Consider the following 25923-nt stretch of genomic DNA (forward strand, 5'->3'; position numbering starts at 1 on the left):
GATTATTTGGTTATCGTCTTTGGTTTTCAAACGATCATCTTGTTTATTCTTTTGTTAATTGTCAAATCGTATCGTCTAATTTTCTAATTGTCATCGACCGAACTTCTCGACTGCTTCTCGACTTTCCCATAACTGACAACTAAAAATAATACAATAATAACCTATTTTTTGAAAAAAATCGATATCCAAAAACATTTAAATTCTTTTTTATTAATTCTATTAAAAACTAAAATTAAATTCATTTTAGTGAATTAAAATTATTATATCAAGTTAAAAATTAATTCAAGGTGTCTAGTGAATTATTATTTTTAAATTCCCGGACCAAAAATAAATATTCCCGGATTGATTTTTTAAAACAGCAATTACTATAAAATTTAAATATTAATACTTTTAATAAAGAAATTTTTAAGAAAATCAATTTTAAAAAGTCAATAGACATCTTTATTTAGAGAAATATATATAATATTACTTGTTATATATTACTTAATAAATCTATAACATTGTAATAGTTGGATCTAAATTTAAAATTAACCTACTTTTTTATTTTTCTATTAGTTGGGCTTTTTTGCGGAGTATTATTATTATTTTTAATTGTGTATTTAAATAATAAAAATTAAAAATAATTATTTTTAATTTTTATTATTAAAAAAAAAAAGTTGTCTGTTCATTGAACAAGACCTACATGTCTTATAGTATTTTGGCCCCCTGAATACGAATATGAAGTCAGAATTGCTCCATCACCCTCTGTTTTCTTTTAAATCGAAAAAACTACCCTTAAGTCTAAAATTCAAGAATTAAAGTAAAAAAAAATAAAAACACGGCTTTCTTCGGAGTAGAAGAATATATTTATGCGTTTTCTTCTTTCAACAACTCAAATAATGTCAAAATTGCTCCACCACCCCTACTTTTTTTTAAATCGAAGAAAGTACCCTTAAATCTAAAATTCAAGAACTAAAGTGAAAAAAAATGAAATAACCGGTTTTCTTCGGAGTAGAAGAATATATTTATGCGTTTTCTTCTTTCAACAACAAATAATGATAAATTAACTCTGATTCTGCTTTTTAGTTATGAGAACAAAAATAAAGGAACGTATGCTTTTGTCTAAAACTAATTGTTTTTATTGTTGTTAGTATACTCTGGGTTCATACTTAAAGGGGTAGTTTTTTCAATATAAATCAATAAGAGGGTGATGAAGCAATGCTGATGCTTTTTTAAAAAGTACATAAATATATTCTTCTACTTTGGAAAATACCTGTTATATCATTTTTTACTATAATTCTTGAATTTTAGATTTAAGGGCAGGGGGTGATGGAGCAATTTCGTCATTATTTCTAAATTGTTGAAAGAAAAAAACGCATAAATATATTTTTCGACTTCGCAAAAAAACTGGTTATTTCATTCTTTGACTTTAGTTCTTGAATTTTAGATTTAAGGGTAGTTTCTCCCATTTAAAAGAAACAGGGGTGGTGGAGCAATTTTGACATTATTTCTGAGAGGTTAAAGGAAGAAAACGCATAAATATATTCTTCTACTCCTAAGAAAACCGGTTATTTCATATTTTTTTACTTTAGTTCTTGAATTTTAGATTTAAGGGTAGTTTCTCCCATTTAAAAAAACAGGGGTGGTGGAGCAATTTTGACAATATTTCTGAGTGGTTGAAGGAAGAAAACGCATAAATATATTCTTCTACTTCGCAAAAAAGTGGTTATTTCATTCTTTGACTTTAGTTCTTGAATTTTAGATTTAAGGGTAGTTTCTCCTATTTAAAAAAACAGGGGTGGTGGAGCAATTTTGACATTATTTGAGTTGTTGAAAGAAGAAAACGCACAAATATATTCTTCTACTCCGAAGAAAGCCGTGTTTTTATTTTTTTTTACTTTAATTCTTGAATTTTAGACTTAAGGGTAGTTTTTTCGATTTAAAAAAAACAGAGGGTGCTGGAGCAATTCTGACTTCATATTCGTATTCAGGGGGCCAAAATACTATAAGACATGTAGGTCTTGTTCAATGAACAGACAACTTTTTTTTTGTGTGCCTGTGATTGTAATCATGCCTAAATTAAAAAAATTTAACATTTTTAGGTATAAAATAATTTTTTAATAAACATTAATAAAAATTTAGTTTTCTAAACATTATTCAAAAGTAGACGAAAGAACAAAGTTTTGTCCTCTTGATGTAATTTTTCTAAATTCAATAGATTAAGTTATAGATAATTAAAAATAAGTATACTTAGATTTCTTTGAATAATTTTTTAACACAATTAAATTTTTCAAATATGTCTACAATAGAAACCTTTTTGAATAGTTGAAATTGTGCAAAATTTAATTGAAAATAATTAATTTATTTCAAGTATTTTGTTACAATTTTTTGAAGAATTTTAATTGCAAATTTTGAAAATAATTGAATTACCAAAAATTTAAAAAAAATTTTTAAAGGTAAATTAGGATATAAGAATTATTTTAAGAAATTCAATTATTTTCGAAAAATAACATTATAATATTTTTAAAAACTAATATTATTAGAATTTTTTTATAGTAATTTTTTAAGATTTAATTATCTTCGAATAATGTAAATAAACATTTATGAAAATTTACTTCAATAAGACGAGCGAACATGACAGCTTGGTTATCAAAACAAAAAGAAAATCGTTTTTTGTTCGTTTCTCGGATCGTGTTGCTCGAATGAAACACTACTGTAAGTGTAATTTTCAACTGACTTTTAGTAAAATTATTTGTTTGACAGAAATTTACAATATTAATAAATAAATCACAATAAAATAATAATCAGTGAAGAATGACTGATATTTTAGTACTTTTCAACTGATTTTCAGTAAAATTCCACTGATTATGAATCCAAAGTCACTTTTTAAAAATACAAAATGGCGAATCCAGGATAGCGGACGAAAATGAAAGGTTTAGTAAGAGAATACGTAAAAATAACATTTCGTATAATGTACAATGACATTTTTTGTAAATGTCACTTCATAATTTTTGTCTTATTACACAATGATTTTAAATAAAATAATTTATATTTTTATAAATATTAATAATTTTTTACATTTTCTAACCACTATAAGGTTTTAATTTTGTAAATGTTCAAATTCTGGTTTAGAAAGAAAAATTTATATTATTATACAACTATATTGTCTAGACTTGCAAAAACCCAAAGTCTAGACTTTGTTGTAACAATATTGTTACAATATATATTGTAACAATATTGGTGACGGTGACATGCGTAAGAATAGTGCAGTAAAAATTTCAAAAAAACACCCTGATCATTACCTACAGAAAATTCTATTAGTAAGAAAAGAATGGACGTATCTTCGCCCTTTTCTTACTAATTATTCAGAGAATCAGGCTAACATTCAAAATCTAACCTTCTAAGTTTAGTTATTTCAAAAAAATTATTTTATTGATGCAAATAAATATTTATTTTAATTAAAAACTATGCATTATTTAATCAAGTAATTTTTATAATTGATTTAAAGCAATATTTATTAAATTAAATTATTCTATTTAATTGACTTAAGTAATTTGTATTTGGTTTAAATAACTATTTAATAGATACCATAAATTAAAATATTTATGTCCAGTAAATATTTACTTAGTTCAAATAAAAAAAAAAAAATAAGTAAAAACTAATAAGTTTAAATACAACCGAACGAGCGTTAGCGAGTGAGGTATATGTTGCTAGTTTTTATAAAATGAGAAAATTCTTCGCAAGAATGAAAATAATTTCGTATAAATAATAAAATTTCGGAAGAATTTAATTATTTTCAATATGATTTTACTAAAATTTCTCGAAAGAATATACAAATATTTTTAAAAATATTATTAAAATCAATTATTTTCAAGAGATTTAAGGGCATTTGAACCATGATGACGTCACAGATTTAAAACTAATGCTTTGCACAAACTGTGACGTCATCAAGGTTCAAATCCCCTTAATGAAAATTCAATTATTTTCAACAATTCTGATATGAAATTCTTCCTAAACAATATTCTTTTATTTTTATAAATTGTAAAATTCTTGGTAAGAAAACAATTATTTTTATAAATTGTAAAATTCTTGTCAAGAATTTAATTATTTTTGTAAATAATAAAATTCTTAAAAAAAATGTAATTAGTTAAAAAAACTCGAAAAAAATTGTTTAAAAGTATTTAATTTTCTATTAATAATTTTAATATAATTTAATAGGAAAATTGTTAATTACAATTGATAATAAACACGATTATTTAAAAAACTTAAAAGAAAATCATAACATATTTTTTACTGGAAATTTTGAAAGTAATTGAATTTTATTAATAATAAAATTCTTTGGAAAAAGTCAATTTATAAATAATAAAAATCTTCGTAAAAAAATTCAATTATTTTTATATAAATAATAAAATTCTTATGAGATGTTCATTTATTTTCAATTACATTTTTAATTCATTACTTCGAAAATTTCAATTATTTTCCAAAATCTTGTAAAAATTCTCCGAGAAAATTCAATTATTTTAAAAAATAATTGAATTTTTAATGTAATTATTAATACAATTATTTTAAAAAATAATTGAACTTTTCACAAGGTATTCAATTATTTAAAAAAACTTTAAATAAAATTCTTTGAAAAATTCAATTATTTTCATTAATAATAACATTTTCGCTGGAATTCAATTACTTTAAATACAATTTCAATTATTGAATTTTAGGGGAAATTAAATTATTTTTAAATTCTTCATAAGAATTCAATTATATTAATAAATAGTAATTTTTCCCAGAAATTCAATTATTTTAAATACAATTTTCATAAAATTCTTCTTAAAAATTCACTTATTTCTTAAAATTTTCCAAAAATTCAATTATTTGCAGAAATAATAAATTTTTTTGGAGGGGATTCAATTATCCAAAAAACCTTTAATAAAATTCAATTATTTTCATGAGTAATAAAATTTTCGCTGGAATTCAATTATTTAAAACACAATTTATATGAATTGAATTACAGGGAAAATTAAATTTTTTTTTCCAGGAATTCAATTATTTTATATACCTACAATTTTCATAAAATTGCAGGGAAAATTAAATTATTTTTAAATTATTCGTAAGAATTCAATTATTAATAAATAGTAAATTTTTTATTTAAAATTTACTATATAAAATAATTTAATTCCTGGGAAAAATGTACTATTTATTAATAATTGAATTCTTACAAAGAATTTAAAAATAATTATTAATTTACCCTGTAATTTTTTTGAAAATTGTAGGTATTTAAAATAATTGAATTCCTGGGGAAAATGTACTATTTATTAATAATTGAATTCTTACGAAGAATTTAAAAATAATGAAAAATTCCCTAATTTTTAAAATGTTGCAAAAATTCAATTATTTGGAGAAGTAATAAATTTTTTGTCGGGGATTCAATTATTTGCAGAAGTAATAATTTTTTTTTTTGCTATGGTATTCAATTATTTAAAAAAAGTTTGAATAAAATTCTTTTTAAGAATTGAATTTATTTTCAGAAATAATTAAATTTTTTTTTATGTTTTTCCACCTTTTCCGTTATCGCTTAATAGTTTTGAAATTATAAAAGAAAGAGAGCCCTTTTGCTTTTGAGAATCGTGCGCGGTATTGCGCCTGTGGACTGCGGAGAGTATTTCTTTAGCGATTTAAATTATAGCCCGCGGCTGAGTTCGGCACGGCCGCTGGACCATGGTACGTGTTATTAGAGCGACTGGTTCAACCTAATTATGCAAAAATAACTCATCCTTATATTCTGATCTGATGTATATACATGCCTACTAAAAGGGAATGCGCGTGAGAGTACTTCAATAATGTATCCTGTGCGAGAGGAGAGAAACGCGACGCGACGGGAATTATAAAAGAGAAGAGAGATGAGCATTTCAGGAGACACAAGTTCCATTTTTCTCTCCCGCTCTTTCTTTGCCCTCCTTTCTCTCTCTCTCTCTCTTTCTCACTTACACATACACACCGAAATACCTTCTGCCAATAACCCTATAATCCCGCTAGGTGATTGCTATCGTCGTGAGAATATAGACATCCGCATATTTCATGAGTAATGGTCTAAAATCATGATGCCAATTTCCGAACACAATTATTATCAAGAGATTGACATTTTATTGCATCTAGATTTAGAAATTAACGTTTATTTTTCTCTTGTATTTATATATATATGATAAAATCTTTTCAAGACTTTTTTTTCAATTTCAAACCATTCAAATCTTTATTGAATCTTAATGTCCTAATTTAGAAAGAAATATTTTTTTTCCGAGAATAATAATGTTTCAATTACGTCTGATGTACAACCGCAGAAAAAAATTTCAGTTAAACCAAATATAATTTGTTTGACTTCAAGAAAAGAATATTTGTCTCAAAGTCAACTGCAATGAAAAAAATAAGCCTGATTTTTGACTAAGACAAATTACATTTGTCGCATTAGTCCAAATATAGACTAAATTTCAGATTAGAAAATTGATTTTTTAAGACGAAATATTAAATTTATTTATTTAAAATTATTGACGAAGTTTACAATTTTTTAACAATTTTTCAATTAATTACTTTTGGGAATTTATTTATCAAATAAGAATTTAACAAATTTTTTATTAAAATTTTTCAAAAACGTAATTTTTCAGAATTTATAAATTCGATTATTCAGAAATTGAGTAATATTGTTAAATAAATATTTAAATATTTATAGTAATATATTTTTTTCCACAAGAGTTACATTTTTTTACATTTCAATTTTAAACTCTAAAAAATCAAAATTTTACAAAAATTCAATTTTAACTTTTTTGAAATTTAAAATTTTACGAAATTTTAATTTAAAACTTTTTGAAATTAAAATTTTACAAAATTTCTATTTTAAGCCTCTTTTTTAATTAATTCTAAAAAACTATAACTGCAATTCTTTCAAAATTTAATTATTTCCCAGTATTTTTACAACTTATTCAAAACTTTAATTTAATTTTTTGAAATAAATTTGTTCAATTTGATTGAACTTCTATACCTACATCAATTGAAATTTCCAAAATATTTTAGTTTGAAACCTTCTATGAAATTTAATTATTTCTGTAAAATATTTCTACTGTAATTTTTAGAAAATTCAACTTTTAAAAAGAAGAGAGTTTACTGAAAATACATATAAATACATATAAAGTTTAATTGCAATTTTTTTAAATTCAAATATTTAAAATTTTCAATTTGAATTCAATTATTTTACAGATTTCCACTAAAACTCTGCCAAAAGTTCAATTATTTTCCACAAATTTCAATTAAAATTTTTCACCAATTCAATTAGTCTGAATAATTATGAAAAATTTTATTATTTCTAAAAATTTCCACTAAAACTCTGTCAAAAATTCAATTGTTTACCCAAAATTTTTCTCTAATTTAATTATTTAAATAGAAAACTTAATATTTTTTAAATTGAAACTGTAACTTTAAATTTTTAACTGAAAAAATTCAAGGAAAGTGTAAGGTTTTTAATATTTTTAAAGTAGAACAAAAATGTGAATTTTGACAATATTTCTATAAAAAATTAATATTTTTCCACTACTTTGACTTTCACTTTGACAATTGACTTTCGAGTTTCAATCTCACACTGTCTTTCACTTTGACACTGCCTTTCATATTCACTTAGACTTCCACTTTGACATTCAAAGTCAAAGTCAACGTGTGAAAAGTGTTTATTCAAAATCATGTATTTGATATCTAACAAACAAAAATGTTTTTAATAAACTTTTATTTTATATATTAATAATAATATTTAAAAAAAATATAATCCACTTTCGCTCTTTGACTAAATCCTCTAAGTTTTTATATATCTTCGCGCGATTTTTTGCTCCCCATATTCATTGGCTTTCTCTCTTCTTGTTGTATTCACAGTCACTAGTACTTGTTATGTATATCTCGTGCCAGGTAGACTAGCAGGTACTTAATACAAGCGCATTTAAACTTTAAAGAAGTCGATCATTGTGTTTAATATACATGTATAGGGGACTAGGAAAGGCCCCCTTGTAAACGCCTCGACAGGGCTGGCAACCACTAACTGATTCCTATATATTTCCCGCTACGATACACATCAACCTGACGTCAATATAAATGCTTAAAATTTAACATTGTTCATTGTGTACTGGAAATCTTACAGGAACATTTATAAACATTGAACATAAATAAAAAATACATAAAAATACATAAAAATACATGAGAATACATGAAAATACATAAAAATACATAAAAATACATAAAAATACATAAAAGTACATAAAAGTACCTAAAAATATATAAAAATACATAAAAATACATAAAAGTACCTAAAAGTACATAAAAATGTATCAAAATACATAAAAATACATAAAAATACATAAAAATGTATCAAAATACATAAAAATACATAAAAATACATAAAGATACATAAAAATATATAAAAGTACATAAAAGTACCTAAAAATACATAGAAATACATAAAAGTACCTTAAAATGTATCAAAATACATAAAAAACATAAAAATACATAAAAATGTATCAAAATACATAAAAATATATAAAAGTACATAAAAGTACCTAAAAATAAATAAAAATACATAAAAGTACCTAAAAATGTATCAAAATACATAAAAATACATAAAAGTACCTAAAAATGTATCAAAATACATAAAAATACATAAAAGTACCTAAAAATATATAAAAATACATAAAAATACATAAAAGTACCTAAAAGTACCTAAAAGTACCTAAAAGTACCTAAAAATGTATCAAAATACATAAAAATACATAAAAGTACCTAAAAATGTATCAAAATACATAAAAATACATAAAAATACATAAAAATACATAAAGATACATAAAAATATATAAAAGTACATAAAAGTACCTAAAAACAAAAAAAATACATAAAAGTACCTAAAAATAAATAAAAATACATAAAAGTACCTAAAAATGTATCAAAATACATAAAAATACATAAAAATACATAAAGATACATAAAAATATATAAAAGTACATAAAAGTACCTAAAAATACATAGAAATACATAAAAGTACCTTAAAATGTATCAAAATACATAAAAAACATAAAAATACATAAAAATGTATCAAAATACATAAAAATATATAAAAGTACATAAAAGTACCTAAAAATAAATAAAAATACATAAAAGTACCTAAAAATGTATCAAAATACATAAAAATACATAAAAGTACCTAAAAATGTATCAAAATACATAAAAATACATAAAAGTACCTAAAAATGTATCAAAATACATAAAAAACATAAAAATACATAAAAATACATAAAGATACATAAAAATATATAAAAGTACATAAAAGTACCTAAAAATAAATAAAAATACATAAAAATACATAAAAGTACCTAAAAATATATAAAAATACATAAAAAACATAAAAATACATAAACAAGGAATGTTGATATACAAAAATGATTTTTTTTCTAGTTTGCAAAAAAATTTTCAAGAAAACAACTTTTACTACAAAAATAATAAATTATTACTAGCAGAATAATAAATTGTTGTTCTAGTAAAAGTACTGTACACGATTGGGGAAAAATATAGCAAAGAAGAGGAATAAACGGTGAGCGAATGATTTTTCGCGTGGCAAAGTTTAGATAAAACGATAAATTCTGAGGTGAGTTGCGTGTTTTGCGGAAAAAAAATATGTCTCGTATAATGTAGTCTAGTAAAAGCAAACAGTATAATTTTTCCCTCTCACAGTGAATATTATTTCTCCTCTCCAATAATTTGAAGAAAACAAAGGAAAGAATTATATATTCTCCAGGCCTCATTGAACATTTTTCCTTTTTTTCCTCTAAATATACATCACTTCTACCCACAGCTCATTATTTATTACATTCAATTCTTATCACAAATGAGACAATAAATAAAATAAATAATTAAAGAAAAACTGTTAGTGTAAAAAAATTGAAATCGAAAAAAAGAAGAGTGAAAAAATTCCTAAAAACGATGAGTGAAAAAATTGCCAAAAAAGAAGAGTTAATTATTATTATATTCTCATCACAAGTGAGACAATAAATAAATAAAATAAATAATTAAGAAAAAATTGTTAGTGTAATATTCAAAAATTGAAATTGAAAAAAAGGTGGAAAAATTTCTAAAAACGAAGAGTGAAAAAATTACCAAAAAGAAGAGTGAAACAGTACAAATATACAATTGGGATAAAATGAAAAAGTTTAATAAATAAAATAAGTTCAATAAAGTTTAGACAAAAGAATAAATATTCATTTTCAATTTACGAAAAAAGTATATAATACAAAATTTATCCAATAAAAAATTTAAATACCCAATAGAGTGATCTTACCTTTTATTAAATCTTTACAAAAAAAGAATATCATAAAATTGTGAATTTCGAATAATATATATTTATTTTCTGACTTTAATATCTATTTGATTGGTATACCTTAGAATTTTATCTAATTCATAATAGATTTATTAATTTTATAATAGCGTGCAATTAAAATTATCACTTTTTTTCACTCAATTGTTGAATCATTCATTTATTATTATTAATCCTATATATATAGAAGCGGAAGAAAAGTAATAATTGATTTAGCAAATGAAGAATAGCAAATTTTCCCTACTCTTCAATTTTTACTATAATAATAAGTTCACCTTATAATAGACTATAATATGTCTACCATAAATTTCTATCCCGTAATTTTTCTTAAAAGAAAGAAAAAAAATTTTACAATTCTTATTTTTCTCCGCAATTAATAATAACTTAAATTTAAAATATTAATATTATATTGACTATTAAGTTATTACATATTATAAAATTTAAATATATATTATTAATCATTTGTACCTTATAATTTTATATGTAATAATAATTATTTAATATTGTAATAAAATTGTAATTTTAATAATAAATAATTATTAGTAATTTTATTTTTAATTTTGATATTATTCTTTTTAGCAATAATAATTAACATTCTTTTAATATTAAATTTATAAAATTATAAATTCTTTTTAAGTAAATACTTTTAGAAATTTAAATTATTAACTTTATTATTATTAACAATTTGTTATTATAAACACGTTATTATTAACAAGTCGTTAATAATAACTATTTAGTATTATTATTACACTGAAAAAAGTGTATTTAATTCAAATAACCAATTCTTTGACTATTATCAATTAAATTATTTATAAGCTTATAAATTATTTACTTGAATCAAATAATTTTTAATTGAGTCAATTAAATAGTTCAATTAATATTTACTTCATTCAAATATTGAAATTATTGGTTCAAATACCATTTCATTGACGTAAATAAAAATTATTTGATTCAAGTAAATATTTATTTGATACTAGACAAGTAATCGATTATTTAAATCAAATAAATTTTTTTTTCTCTGTGTAACAAATAATTTTATTTAAAAATATAATGAAAAAAAATAATGATTTTAAATCTAAATTAGAAAAATACAAAAACTAATCTTAAAAAATGTACTTTTATTACAATAAATAATAATAACGATAATATTAATAGTAAATAATAATAATACTAATAATAACAATAATAACTATGTATTTATAATATAAATAGATACTTAAATAAATAAATAAGTAAATAATAAAAATAATAATAATAAATAAAATTATAATAGGTATAATAATTTATTAAATAATAATAAATAATAATGATAATAATTATAATAATTAAATTAATAATAATAATAATAATAATAATAATAATAATAATAATAATAATAATAATAATAACAATCATAATCATAATAATGATGAGTATCATTACTAATATATTCATCACTATATTATTATAATTATAATCGTATTTGTAAAGTTATAATAATAATAATAATAATAATTATTATTATTATTATTATTATTATTACTATTATAAATATTTTTATTATTATAATTATTATTATTATTATCATAGTAAATAGTTTAAATAAGTTTAAACTAAAATAAAAAAAGGAGGATAATTATTAATTGGCATTTGCCGTTAGATAACTTGTATTAAAGTCTTTATTATTATCTCAGATTTTGAGCGGGTGACTTATTAATTTTTAATCAATTTCCTTTATTAAGGGACCACAGTGTCATCGGTTAGAACACATTTTAGTTCCTTTATATAATCGTTCGTCATGACATTTTATTTCATTTGTTCTTTTTTTTAATAAATAATTAATCAGCTCTCATTATAACACGTAATTAGGTTCAATTTTGTTTTTTAATATTTGTCGTGATTATAGTGCTCTCTTTTTATCTGTAGATTTTTATAAACATTTTTTTTTTAAATGCAAAACCCCAAAGGGGCGTGCTCGCGAGGTATACAAATTTACGATTTGTTCTGTTTTTTTTTTTTTTCTTTTTTTTTTAATAAAACAACAACATTAAAATCTCACTCGTTGCACATTTACGCACAATTATAACTTTCAGTCCACAATTATATTTATATTTTTATTATAATAATAATTATTATTATTTTAGAAATTAATAACGATAAAATGTCACTTTTTTGCACATTTGTTTCATAATTTCGTACTTACATGTAAATAAATACTATATCGTACACATCGACAAAATATCCGCAACTACGGATTTCTATACAATAAATATATACATATATAAGTGAGTGTATATTTATATAATATTTATATATATATTTATAATTTTGTTAATATCGTTTTTATGTTTACGCGCTTTCTCGAAATTATAATCATAACTATATATAAGCATAACAGTGTATATATAGCAATAATACGAATAAACATTTTTTCTTTTAATAAATAATTTAATAACCCGTTTGTAATGCGCTTTTTTTTCATTGTGGATAATGTTAATTAACTTTCAAAATTGAAAATTCAGGGGAAAATAATTTTTTAACACGCGTTTTATAATTTAATTTAATATTTAAAACTACTGCGCAATATTACGTTCGGTAGTAAAATTTTATTTTCTACTATTCGTAATAAAAATTCGTTCGTGAAAATTAAAATCTTCCACAATGTCATATTATTCAATTTCATAAGTACACAATTGTACTAGTAAATAATTATTAATTATATAGTACAATAAAATTTGATAGTAACAATAATAATTGAATATTTTTTTTTCATTCGTCATCAATAAAAATAAAGTACATATTTTTTAACAGTGATAATTGTAATAAATAACAATTTTCAATCGTCGTTTTTTTTCCCGGGACGGTTAGGGGACGTTGACACCGGATTTAGAGCAAAAACAATAGAAGAGGTCGAGAGTGGGGGGAAGGGACAAAAAATTTGTCAATATTTTCCAAAAAATTAACATTCTTTTTCTGTTTTTCGAAAAATTAGATATCACAATATATAATCATATTTTTAGAACCTTTTTTTTTAGATTTTTTTATTTTTGAGCTTAAGTCATGTGTGTGTGGTAAGTTACAAAAAATATTTTTACTATACTTTTGAGAAAAAATTTTTTGAAAAAAACATTTTTTTAGAAAAACATTTTTTTTTCCATGGAAAAAAATTTTTATTTATAGGGGAAAAAAAAAATTATCTATCTCTTTTGAAAATAAAAAAATATTTTCGTCAAATAATTTAATTTGTTATTTAAAAAAGTTAAAAAAATTGTGACATGACTTTCTCTCTCTCGTAAATTCGAATATTTGCGTCATTCGGTATTGAACAATTTATCATTGTGGATAAAATGTTTTTTATTTTTGCTAACGATATTTTCGTAGTATTTTTTTCTTTTTGGCTAATTGTCCTGCTCCGAATACCGAAAATGAATTCGGGGACGGGGATTTCGTAGTTTTCGTCTTTTTTTTTTAATTTAAACTGAATGCAGTCAACCTACTTTAATCCATCTGTCAATAGAGTATTCTATCGCTGCAAGCCACCTGCAATTTATTTATTTTCGATTTAATGTTTGTAGAATAATTTAATAATTTAATATTTGTAGAAAGAAGGGAAAAAAATAATTTCGGACATTCAGAATATATAAAAGTAGTGCTAGAAATTGATTATTTTAATTTTTAAATTAAATTTTGTTTATTTTTACACAGTTTTTCTATGGATATCAAATTGAGACAAAAAACGAATCAAAACGTTGCTTCGCAACTATTTTGATACGTTTTTTGTCTCAATTTGATATCCTTAGAAAAAATATATATATTGAAAAATGAAACAAACCTCTTTTTGTCGATTTCGGATTCGGTGGCGAATGTGAAAGTCCTCTGGGTAGGATCGGGTGGTTCAAGTTCAAAGGCGTGTTTTCTACCACCAGAATTTGGAGCACTTGCGTGTACCCGAAAACCATGGAGACACGCGACTCCGAATGCTTGCTCGGCATTAGCGTCGTCATAAAAATAGAGAGCTGCGTCTTTTAGAACACAATATCTTCGGGACCAACCGGAAGATGCAGTCGCTCTTCGAATGTGTCTTTGTAATTTATTGAGATAACCGAAGCAATCAGGTCTTTGAATTGAGCAAGGTGGCATCTGTTGCATCCTCAAGGATGTGTCCAGCCAGGTACCAGCCTTCAAAAACAATAATTTTTTTCTTGATTAATTATATCAGGCTTTCTCATCTACTAAAACTTACTATTTATTACTTTTTCAATAAAATCTACTACATACTACTTTTTTTAATAAAATCTACTATTTACTACTTTTTTACTAAAATTTACTATTTACTACTTTTTTTACGTTTTGATTCTATTTGGGTACTTTTTTTAGATTTCAGCCACTAAAACCTACTATTTCTGTTTTTTTTTTTTTGAGAATTTCAACTTATTTAAATTCGCTAATACTAGAAATCAGAAAACGATTCTAAAATTATAATCAAATTCTCTAAAACGATTCAATTATTTTCAAAAAATATTCGAAATTCTATTTTTAATATCTAGCATTTTCAAAAAAATTTCGAAAAAGTCAATATTATTTAACAAAATTTTTAAACAATTCTTCACAATAATTCAATTACTTTCACTAATAATAACATTTTTTTTATAGAAATTCAATTTTTTAAAGAAATTTTTGATAAAATTTTAAGCAGGAATTCAATTATTTTCATAAATAGTAAAATTCAGCGAAGAATTTCAATTATTTTTAATATTACTTTAAATTAACTAATCGAAAATTCAATTATTTTGAGAAACAAAAGTTTCCACAAGAATTCAATTCAAATTCTTATGAAGAATTCAATTATTTTTCAAAAATAACAAAATTTTTCACAGAAATTCAATTCTTTTTAAACATTTTAATAAAATTTTTCACAACAATTCAATTATTTTCATAAATAATAAAATTCATCACAAGAATTCAATTATTTTGGAAAATTTAAATAAAATTCTTTTCAACTATTCAATTAATTTCTTAAATAATAAAATTCATCGTAGGATTTCAATTATTTTTAATAGAATTTTACAGGAATTGCTTAAAAAAATGTAATTATTCTTAAAAATTGAATTTCGATTGCTGGAAAAAATAAATTATTTAAAAAAAATGTTTTTTTAAAATTCTCTGTAAGAATTCAATTATTTGTAAAAACATTAAACTTTTTGACAGGAATTCAATTATTTTCAAATATTCTAACAAAAAAAAATAAATTATTTTAAATACAATTTAAATGAAATATTTTTTAAAATAATTCAATTATTCTTTTAGATTTTAATAAAATTCTTCACAATAATTCAATTATTTACATAAATAACAATTCTTCGAAAGAATTCAATTATGTCGATAAATAACAAAGTTATTACCGAAAATTCAATTATTTTTGAAATTTTTAATAAAATTCTTTGCAACTATTTAATTATTTTCATAACTAATAAAATTCACCGCAGGATTTTAATTATTTTCAATACAATTTTACAGAAATTGCTCAAAAAATGTAATTATTCTTAAAAATTTAATTTCAATTCCTCGAAAAAATCAATTATTTAAAAAAATGTTTTTCTAAAATTCTTTAGAAGAATTCAATTATTTACAAGAATATTATAATTTTTCATAGGAATTCAATTAATTTCAAATACTTTAATAAAATATTTCGACAGACATCAATTATTTTAAATATGTCAATTAAATTTTTTTTGAAATAATTCCATTATTCTTTTAGATTTTAATAAAATTCTTCTCAAGAATTCAATTATTTACATAAATAATTATTTGAAAGAATTTAATTATGTCGATGAATGACAAAATTATTCCAGAAAATTCAATTATTTTGAGGCATATTAATAAAAGTCTTTGCAAAATTTAATTATTTTTATAAATAAAAATATTCATCACAAAAATCCAATTATTTTTTAAAGTAATAATTTTCTTCTTGAAAATTCAATTATTTAAAAAAATTGCGATAAAATCGTTCGCAAGAATTCAATTATTTTCATAAATAATAAAATGCTTTCTAGGAATTCAATTATTTTTTTAAAAAAACTTAATAAAATACCACATAGACATTTAATTATTGTCAAAAATTTTAACTCAATTCTTTGAAAAATTCAATTATTTTCATAAATAACAATATTCATCACAAGAATTTAATTATTTTTAAAAGTAATAAATTTCTTCTTAGAAATTTAATTATTTTAAAAAATTTCAATAAAATCTTTCCCAAGAATTCACTTATTTTCATAAATAATAAAATAATTTTTAGGAATTAAATTATCTTCAAAAAATTTTAATAAAATACCACACAGACATTTAATTTTATTGTCCACAATTTGAATTGAATTCTTTGCAACATTAAATTATTTTTAAAAACTTTTCGCAGTTCAATGATTTGCAATATCTACTATTTTCATAAAATTTCCAAACAGAATTCAATTATTTAAAAAAATTTTATGTAAAAATCTTTGTAAGTATTCAATTCTTTTCAAGAATAATAACAATTTTTCAAGGAATTCTATTATTTAAATTTTCAATTTGCATAAAATTAGTCAAAAGAAATGAATAATTATTATTTAAAAATTTTTATAAAATTCTTTGCAAGAATTAAACAACATCCAGAAGGATAGAATATTTTTATTATAACTTTTAAGTAGTAGCAGGTCCATCCGTAAGCTATTAAATAATCAAAATTTAAAAAAAGGACTTTTCAATTTATTTTTTCTCCTTCTAATAAATTTTTATAAGCTGATAAAAATTGCATGTATTAATTACAATTAATAAAAATTGCATACTTTGAGTATTTTAATAAAATTTAGAATTTATTTTAATTCTAACGTGATAAAACGTTAGTAAAAAAGTAAAAAAAAATCATTAATGCTGTTATAAAAAAGTGCAAGTCGAAATAGTGAAAAAAAATTAAAATCAAGTGACCTACTTGATTATTTCTTTCGACTGCTTCACGAATAATGGTGCTCCATCTTGCGGCAGCCTCGTCACTATCGGCAGCTAAATGTAGCGTCGGTGCACCTTTCTTCCTGATGGCAAAACTGTGCATTCGTTTCTCCAATGTTGGCTCAACGTCGTATTTTAGAAGCATTACTGCTCCTACCGGCTGAGAATCCTAAATTCGTGAATAATTTTTCTTTACTACTGATATTTAATTAAATTAAATTAATTAATTAATAATATTGTTTTATTATTATTATTTATTTAATTATTTATTTATTTATTTATTATTTATTTAATTTATTTATTATTTTATATTAAATTATAATTCGTGATTTTTGTTTTCAACTCAACAAATTATATTATAATATTTATTAATAATAAAATAAAAAATGTAATAATCAGAAAAAAATTTTTTAGAAATACGAGGAATTTTTTTTTTTTTTGATATAAAATAGAATAATTGACGTACCGCGTCAGTCTTATAATAATAAAGGCAGTTGTCACGACGAAGAGCAAACCATCTTCGAACCCATTTATCGGGACTGCTGGAAGTGGCAGCTTTCCTCCATAGATATCCCGCGCAAATTGGTGCTTCAACTGAACTTTCTTTAGTGCCACTTCTACCAATTTGAGGCGCTAAAACGTTACAAGTCGTTGCAACCTCGAGTTCGAGAACATCGGATCCTGAATGGGCCATTCGTACCACTTCGGAATGTGTTGCGTCCATAACATTCCTTCCATTAACTGTCATTATTATATCACCAATTTCTAAACCGGAACTCTCCGCCGGCGTGTCCGGTTCAATAACTGACACCACAACTGGTTTTGATCCATGAATTCTAAAGCCAAATTCACCGCCAGCCTCGCGTTTTATTATCACTCGTTTATCACTCTCTGTAAAAGAAAAATTTATTATTTTATTATCAAATTAAATACAATATTCATAAAATTATATAATATCACCGCTTTTCTAAAGATATCAAATTCAGACAAAAAAAAAGTATCAAAACGTTGCTTCGCAACTATTTTGATACGTTTTTTTGTCTCAATTTGCAGGCCTCGCACTCATCTACTAAAACTTACTATTTACTACTTTTTACGATTTGCTACTATTTGGATACTTTTTTTAATTTGTTACACTAAAAGCTACTTTCTTCCATGTTTGAGAATTTACACTAATTTAAATTTGTCAACAGTTGAAATAAAAAAATTATTTTAACAAATTTTAATAAAGTAATTGGAAAAAATTCAAAAAAATTTAATAAAATTCTTTAAAACGATTCAATTATTTTAACAAATTTTTCTTTATTCAATAATTTTTAAGATCTACTATTTTAATAAAAAATTTCCTAAAAGAATGGAATATTTAAAAAAAATGTTTATAAAATTAACAAACATTGAATTATTTTCATAAATAAAAAAATTTTACACATAAATTCAATTACTCAAAACAGAATTTTCTTAATATTTTTCGAAAAAATTAATTATTTTAATAGATTTTCATAAAATTCTTCGCAAGAATTCAATTATTTCTACAAATAATAAAATTCTTCTCAGGAATTCAATTATTTTTTTAAATTTTAATAATTATCGTTGCAAGAATTCAATTACATTTATAAATATTCAAACTCATCGCAGGATTTCAATTATTTTTAATACACTTTTAGAAGAATTTCCCAAAAAATGCAATTATTTAAAAAAAGTTTGATATAATTTGTTTATTAGAATTTAATCATTGTTTCAAATTTTATTATTAATTATATATTTCTTGAAAGAATTTAATTATTATCAAAAATTTTAATGAAATTCTTTAGAAAAATTCAATTATCTTCACGGATAATAAAATTATTTCGCAGGAATTCAATTATTTTCAGAACTTTTTATAAAACTCTTTACAAAAATTGAATTATTTAAAAAAAATTAATAAACTTCCCAAGAATTCAATTATTATTAAAAATAATAAAATTCTTTGCAAAAATAATGAAATTCGATTCCCTACAGAATTCAATTATCATCGCAGGAAATTATGAAATTATTTTCATAAATTTTAAAACTCATCGCAGAATTTCAATTATTTTTAAAAACAATAAAATTCTTCTAAGAAATTAAATTATTTTAAAAAATAATAAAATTCTTTTTAGAAATTCAATTATTTTAAAAAATAACAAAATTCTTTTTAGGAATTCAATTATTTTTAAAAATAATAAAATTCTTCTTAAGCATTCAATTATTTTTTTAAAATTTTAATCAAATTTTTTGCAAAAATTCAATTATTGTTATAAATAATAAAATTCATCGCAGGAATTCAATTTTTTTTAAATTTAATAATAATCGTTGCAAGAATTTAATTATTGTCACAAATATTAAAACTCATCGTAGTATTTCAATTATTTTCAATATAATTTTTAAATTAATTCCGCTAAAAATGCAATTATTTTTAAAAATTTGAATTAAATTCGTTGAAAAAATTTAATAATTTAAAAAAATTTTAATTTGTTTCCTATAGTGTACGTAATAATTATTTTCAATTAATTTTCAATTCCATTTTTTGAATAAATTTAATTATCAAAAATTTTACTGCAATTTTTCGTAAAAATCCAATTATTTTAAAAAATGGTGATAAAGTTCTTTATAAGAATTGAAATTTAAGAAATATTCAATTATTCAATAAAATAATTAATTTTTTATTTAAATAATTAAATTCTCGGAGAAATTTCTTATAATAATTGATTTAGAATTGAATGAAATAAAATAATTAAAGTTTTGAATAATTTAATTAAAAAAAAAAAAAAAATTTCAATTTTTAAAAAATGATTGAATTTTGAAAGAAGTACTTTTGTAATTTTTAGAAATAGTTACATTTGAATAATGTGTTACATTGAAATCATTGGAAATATTTTAATTCCTGTAGACAAAATAAGTAGGTATTTAAATATTTATTTATAAAAATTATTCTATTTTTGAATGTAATTAAGAAATTTAAAAAAAATTGAATTACCAAGCTAAATTTTTCCATAGCTATTTTTTTACTACTATTTTCTGTATTTAAGATACTTTTTGCTACTTTTTTAACATTACTTATCGAGTACGAATCCTGAATTAGATATCCGCAGAAAAACTGTGATAATAAAATTGGTTATTAATTAATTTAAATAAAAAATTATGAATTTTAAAAAATTTGAATCATTATTTTTCTTTCAGTAAAATTTTCAAAGTATTTTTCCAAATTATAAGTAAGAAAGTTATTTTAAATTTCGTCTTTCTGAATTTAAGACAAAAATATGGAATTAATGCGTAATATTGGATTTAATAAAGTAAAGCTGTATGTGTAAAAGCAGGAGAAGGGATTTATGTCACGAAATATCAAACATTTGGGCAGTATTACGCGGCCTTTAGTCATTCTGGTGATACATGTCGTTCCTCGGACCGCTTTATTTTAGCGATGCAATATCAGAGCTCGTTTAACAACATGTCAAAGCAATTCTGACCAGTCTCATGAATTTTCATGTCTCTCGCTTCATCTACAGCATCCCATCATAATCAATCTTCCTTAATATTCTCTTTTTTTTCTACATCATAGCTTCCACATTTTTTATATCCAATAGAGCGTGTATTACTATCGCGAACAAAAGAAGGAACAACGCAAGGTCTTTATTTTGTTTTTTCGTTTCTTTATATCGAAAAAAAGTCTCATTTTTTATATCCACATACATGTTTTCTTTTTATTCTTCATAGAAGATTAATTTTTATCTGCTATTTTTATTTATTTTTATTTATTTTTATTTATTTTTATATCAGATTCTCCTTTTGTCATGCGTTTATTTTCAACGTAGAAAATAAATTAAAAAACAAGAATATAAAAATAAAAAAAATAATATTAAGAAAAAGAACTTTGATTTATTAGAATAAAATATTTTTCAAGTGAAATTGAAAAGAAAGAAAAGAAGTGTAATTTTTCGAAATAAATGTGAAAACCGGGTTGAGAGTAAAGTGAGAGTAGTACTCGGCAGAGCTGTATGTTGGGGAAACATTAATCAGGAGCAAAGTTTTCCAATAGAAGTGAGTTGAAAATTAACGTCTGACTGTAAATCACTTTTACTACTGATATTAAAAAATTAACTGTTTGTATGATTTGAACATTTTTTGATATTATACTACTGAATATATTTAACAAATATATTTAACAAATTTCAAATTTACCATCAAGACTGAAAATATAAAAGTTGAGTAGAATACTGTCTGACTATAAATTACTTTAACTACTGATTTTTAAAATTTAAACTTAATGTCTTAATGAACAATCTTCTACTACTGACATTCTAAAAAATATTTATGTGTCGATTACAAGATCAAAATTATCACTCAATTTGTATTTGCAAAAAGGCAGAAAAATTCTGTCTGACTTAAAAACGCTTTTACTACTGATTAAAATAATCTGAAAATAGTGTTAAGGGCATTTGAACCATTATGACGTCACAATTTTAAAACTCATGCTTTGCACACATTGTGACGTCATAATGGTTCAAATGCCCTTAACGAATAAAATTTATCACTGAAAATGCTATTGCAAATGCTTAGTAAATTTTGTCTGACCAGATATTTATTTTACTACTGATATGAAAAAAATTATTATATTGTCTGACCAAAAAATTTTCTACTACTGATAAATTTAATTATTTAAATTATGATTGTAAATTAACATTTTTTACTGGAAAAGCTCTGTAAATTTTGTCTGACTACACATTTATTTTACTACTGATATAAAAAAAATTTATTCTATTGTCTGACCAAAGACATTTTCTACTACTGATAAATTTAATTATTTAAATTGTGATTTCCAATTAAAATTTATAATTAAAAATGCTTAGTAAATTTTGTCTAACTACACATTTATTTTACTACTAATTATAAAAAAAAATTTTTTATTGTCTGACTTAAACAGTTTACTACTACTGATTCATTTAATTATTTAGTAAGTTATAATAAAATCGAAACTGTTACAAAAAACACAAAATTTTTCTGAATATATATCGATTTTACTACTCTTATTCAATAATTACTGAGCGTCTGACGTAAAATTTCTCATACTACTTAAAACTAAAACTTTTGTTAAAATTTATTTCAAATTGCAAATAAATATAATTATTAGAATTGCAAATAATAAGCAAAATTCTGCCAGCCTAAAAATTTTTTCTACTCCTAACATGAACATTTTACTATTTAAAAGTAAAAATTAAAAAGTAAAATTTTTAAAAAGTAATTTCATAATTACTATATTGTCTGACCTAAACACTTTCCTACTACTGATGCCCTGAAATAGTTAAAAAAAATGTCTACAAACATCATTGCAAAAGATCAACAAATTTTTGTTTTTGTAAATGTTCAGTAAAGTTTCGTCTGACCCTGAATTTATTTTACTACTGATATAAAACATATACTGTCACTGTCTGACTTTAAAATTCTGCTACTACTAATAAGTAAATATTTTTGAATATGATTACAAATATAATTGCAAAAGGGTAAAAAACTTATGTCTGACTAAAAATCCATGTTACTACTGAAAAAATAAATTTTTTTGCGCTGTCTGACTTAAATACTCTTCTACTACTAATAACTAAATATTTACAAATAATTCCAAATGTTAAAAAATGTAAAATATTAACAATATTCTGTCTGACTGCATACCGATTTTACTACTGATTTTAAGAACTTATTGCATTGTCTGACTAAAATGAGTTCACTACTACTAAAATATTCGAATATTTATAAATAGTGATTACAAATCAAAATTATCAATTTCAAAAGTTTATCAAAATTGCAAAAGCCCAGAAAATGTATGTCTGACCAAAAATCTCTTTTTCTACTAAAAAATAAACATTATTGTATTGTCTGACTAAAATATTCATAAATATTCTTATTGCTTGGAAAAGTTCATCAAAATTCAGTCTGACTACACATTTGTTTTACTACTAAGACTAGAAAAATTACTAATTGTCTGACTAAAAAAATTTATAACTACTGAGACATTCAAATATTTACATTATGATTACAAATCGAAATTATCAATAAGACTGCAATTTTAAAAAATAATTAAAATTCTGTCTGACTACTAGTCTGTTTCACTACTGATATTAGAAAAAATGACAAATTGTCTGACTAAAGCTATCTTCTACTACTGATACGTTACAACAATTGACACAAAATCCAATTAAATTTTAACAATTTCATATTTGAAAGGATGTTTTGCCTGATTGCAAATGACTATCACTACTGATGAAAAAAAAACATTGTCTGACTAAAATGTTCTGCTACTACTGTCACCTAAAAATATTTCCTGATTAAAAATCGAATAACTAAGAATACAATATTTTAAAAGTTAGGATATCTGTCTGACCAAAAATCCCTGTTACTACTAAAATTATAAAATATAACTTTTCGTCTGACCATATAATAGTCTTATACTACTGAAACCAAAGTTATAAAATTACTTTATCGCTTCTTTCGAAAAACATTTATAAAATTACTAAACACTACAATTTTTTTGCCTATTTTTCCACTTTTCATTCAATTCTCTAGAATATAAAAAAAATTTTTCATTCCTAAAAAATAAATATTCAAAAATAATTGAGATCTCTGCAAAAGAAAGGGGTATATAAAATTAATTCCTCTTTTCAAAAATGAAGAAGGAAAATTCGAAACACGTGTTTACGAAACTATGCCAATAATTCTTGGCTACCGTCCGATTTTACGTACTTTGTACGTGAGTCACGTGCTCCTCAATTTTCAGCACTTCATTCAAAATCCAAATGGAAAATTGATTGATTGAATATACAAAATGCGAACAACAACGTTAGCCAAAGAGACGCCCTCGTTACACCATTAACGGTTATCTTATTCGGAAATGAGTTCTAAATTTAGTATCACTTTGTAGTGGTATAAATTTTCTAGGTACTGCAGTATATTTAAAATAATGCTCTCGTATTTTTTATTTTTCTTTATTACACTCTAAATGTGTCATAGAATTTAATAATTTCAAAGCTGAATAAAATTATATTTTCCACTGAATCTGAATATAATTTGCTTTCTAAATTTGAATTTTGGTAAAAGTGTTTGTTAATTTGAATTAGTAAATGGCTTTTTGCTTTTGAATTAGTAAAGTTTGCTAATAACTAGTAATTTCTACTAATAAATAGTAATTTCTACTAATTTACTAGTAAAATTTACTAATTCAAAAACAAAAAGTCTAATTTAAATTTAAATTAGTAATTAGTTTAGGAACTAATTTAAATTACTCATTCGAAATTGTCGAGAGTAGAAGACGAATTTCCTACAACTATAAAAAATTAATAAATCCTATTATTTAGTTACATCGGGCATATAGTATATGCTATTATACAATTTCGAAATTAAATTCATTAAAATTTTTGCAAACTTGTCGATTTTGAATTCTTTTCTGGAATAAAAATTACAACATTGTATAATAATAATCGATTGGTGGAGTCAGCAGTTTGATTTCAGCGTAAAAAAAAATTCGTAATTTCATTAAAAGCTCTTCTAAAATTTGCGTAATAAACGATTTTTCGTACAATTTTTTTTCGTAAAATTTCTCCTACAAAAATTAGAGATTTTAATCGTAACTTATTTGGTAACTTGAAATAAAATTTCAAGAAAAAATTCAATTTTTTTCTTAATTCGTTATAAAACTTTTCAAAAGAATTCAATTAATTTTTAAAATTTCAATAAAATTCTTCCTAAATATTCAATTATTTTCAATACAATCTTAATTAAATTCCTACAAAGAATTCAAATTTTTATCTAAACGCAATTATATTATTTTTCAAAAATTTTAATAAACGTCTCTGCAAGGTTTCAACTATTTTCAAAAATAATAAAATTCTTTGGAGAATATCAATTGTTTTCATTGACAATAAAATTATTCGGAAGATTTCAATTATTTTAAAAAATTTAAAACAAATTCTTGTCAAGAATTCAAATTTTTCAAAAATAAATGAATTCTTCTCAGGATTTTAATAATTTTTAAAATTTTAATAAAATTCTTCGCAAGAATTCAATTATCATCATAAAAAATTAAAATTCTTCGCAAGATTTCAATTATTTTCTTTAATAATAATATTCTTTTGAAGATTTCAACTATTTTCTTAAATAATAAAATTCTTCGGAGGAATTCAATTATTTTCAAAAATTTGAAACAAATTCTTGTCAAGAATTCAAATTTTTTCATAAATAATTGAATTCTTCGCAGGATTTCAATTATTTTTAAAAACTGTAATAAAATTCTTCGCAAGATTTCAATTATTTTCTTTAATAATAAAATTCTTCGCAAGATTTCAATTATTTTCTTTAATAATAAAATTCTTTGCAAGATTTCAATTATTTTTTTTAATAATAAAATTCTTCGGAGGAATCCAAATATTTTCAAAAACTTGAAACAAATTCTTGTCAAGAATTCAATTTTTTCTTAAATAATTGAATTCTTCACAGGATTTCAATTATTTTTAAAAATTTTAATAAAATTCTTCTCAAGATTTCAATTATTTTCTTTAATAATAAAATTCTTTGGAAGATTTTAATTATTT

At 22.1% G+C, this 25923-nt stretch overlaps 1 protein-coding gene across 3 annotated transcripts in view; it reads right to left on the reverse strand.

The window, feature by feature from the left end:
• Positions 1–12272: 12272 nt before the first annotated feature.
• The window catches only part of LOC122504277 (gamma-2-syntrophin), a 43032-nt gene continuing 29381 nt past the window's right edge, over positions 12273–25923 (reverse strand). For all 3 annotated transcript variants that reach the window (XM_043615313.1, XM_043615312.1, XM_043615314.1), the window contains 4 exons: positions 17796–18220; positions 17313–17498; positions 14178–14524; positions 12273–13885 (listed from right to left, as the gene is read on the reverse strand). In XM_043615313.1, the coding sequence (XP_043471248.1) occupies positions 13834–13885; positions 14178–14524; positions 17313–17498; positions 17796–18220 (1010 nt within the window). In that variant the 3' untranslated portion in view covers positions 12273–13833. The remainder of the gene's footprint in view (positions 13886–14177; positions 14525–17312; positions 17499–17795; positions 18221–25923) is intronic.

The sequence above is a fragment of the Leptopilina heterotoma genome, unplaced genomic scaffold (assembly GCF_015476425.1).
Source record: "Leptopilina heterotoma isolate Lh14 unplaced genomic scaffold, ASM1547642v1 Lhet_287, whole genome shotgun sequence".
Taxonomy (NCBI): domain Eukaryota; kingdom Metazoa; phylum Arthropoda; class Insecta; order Hymenoptera; family Figitidae; genus Leptopilina; species Leptopilina heterotoma.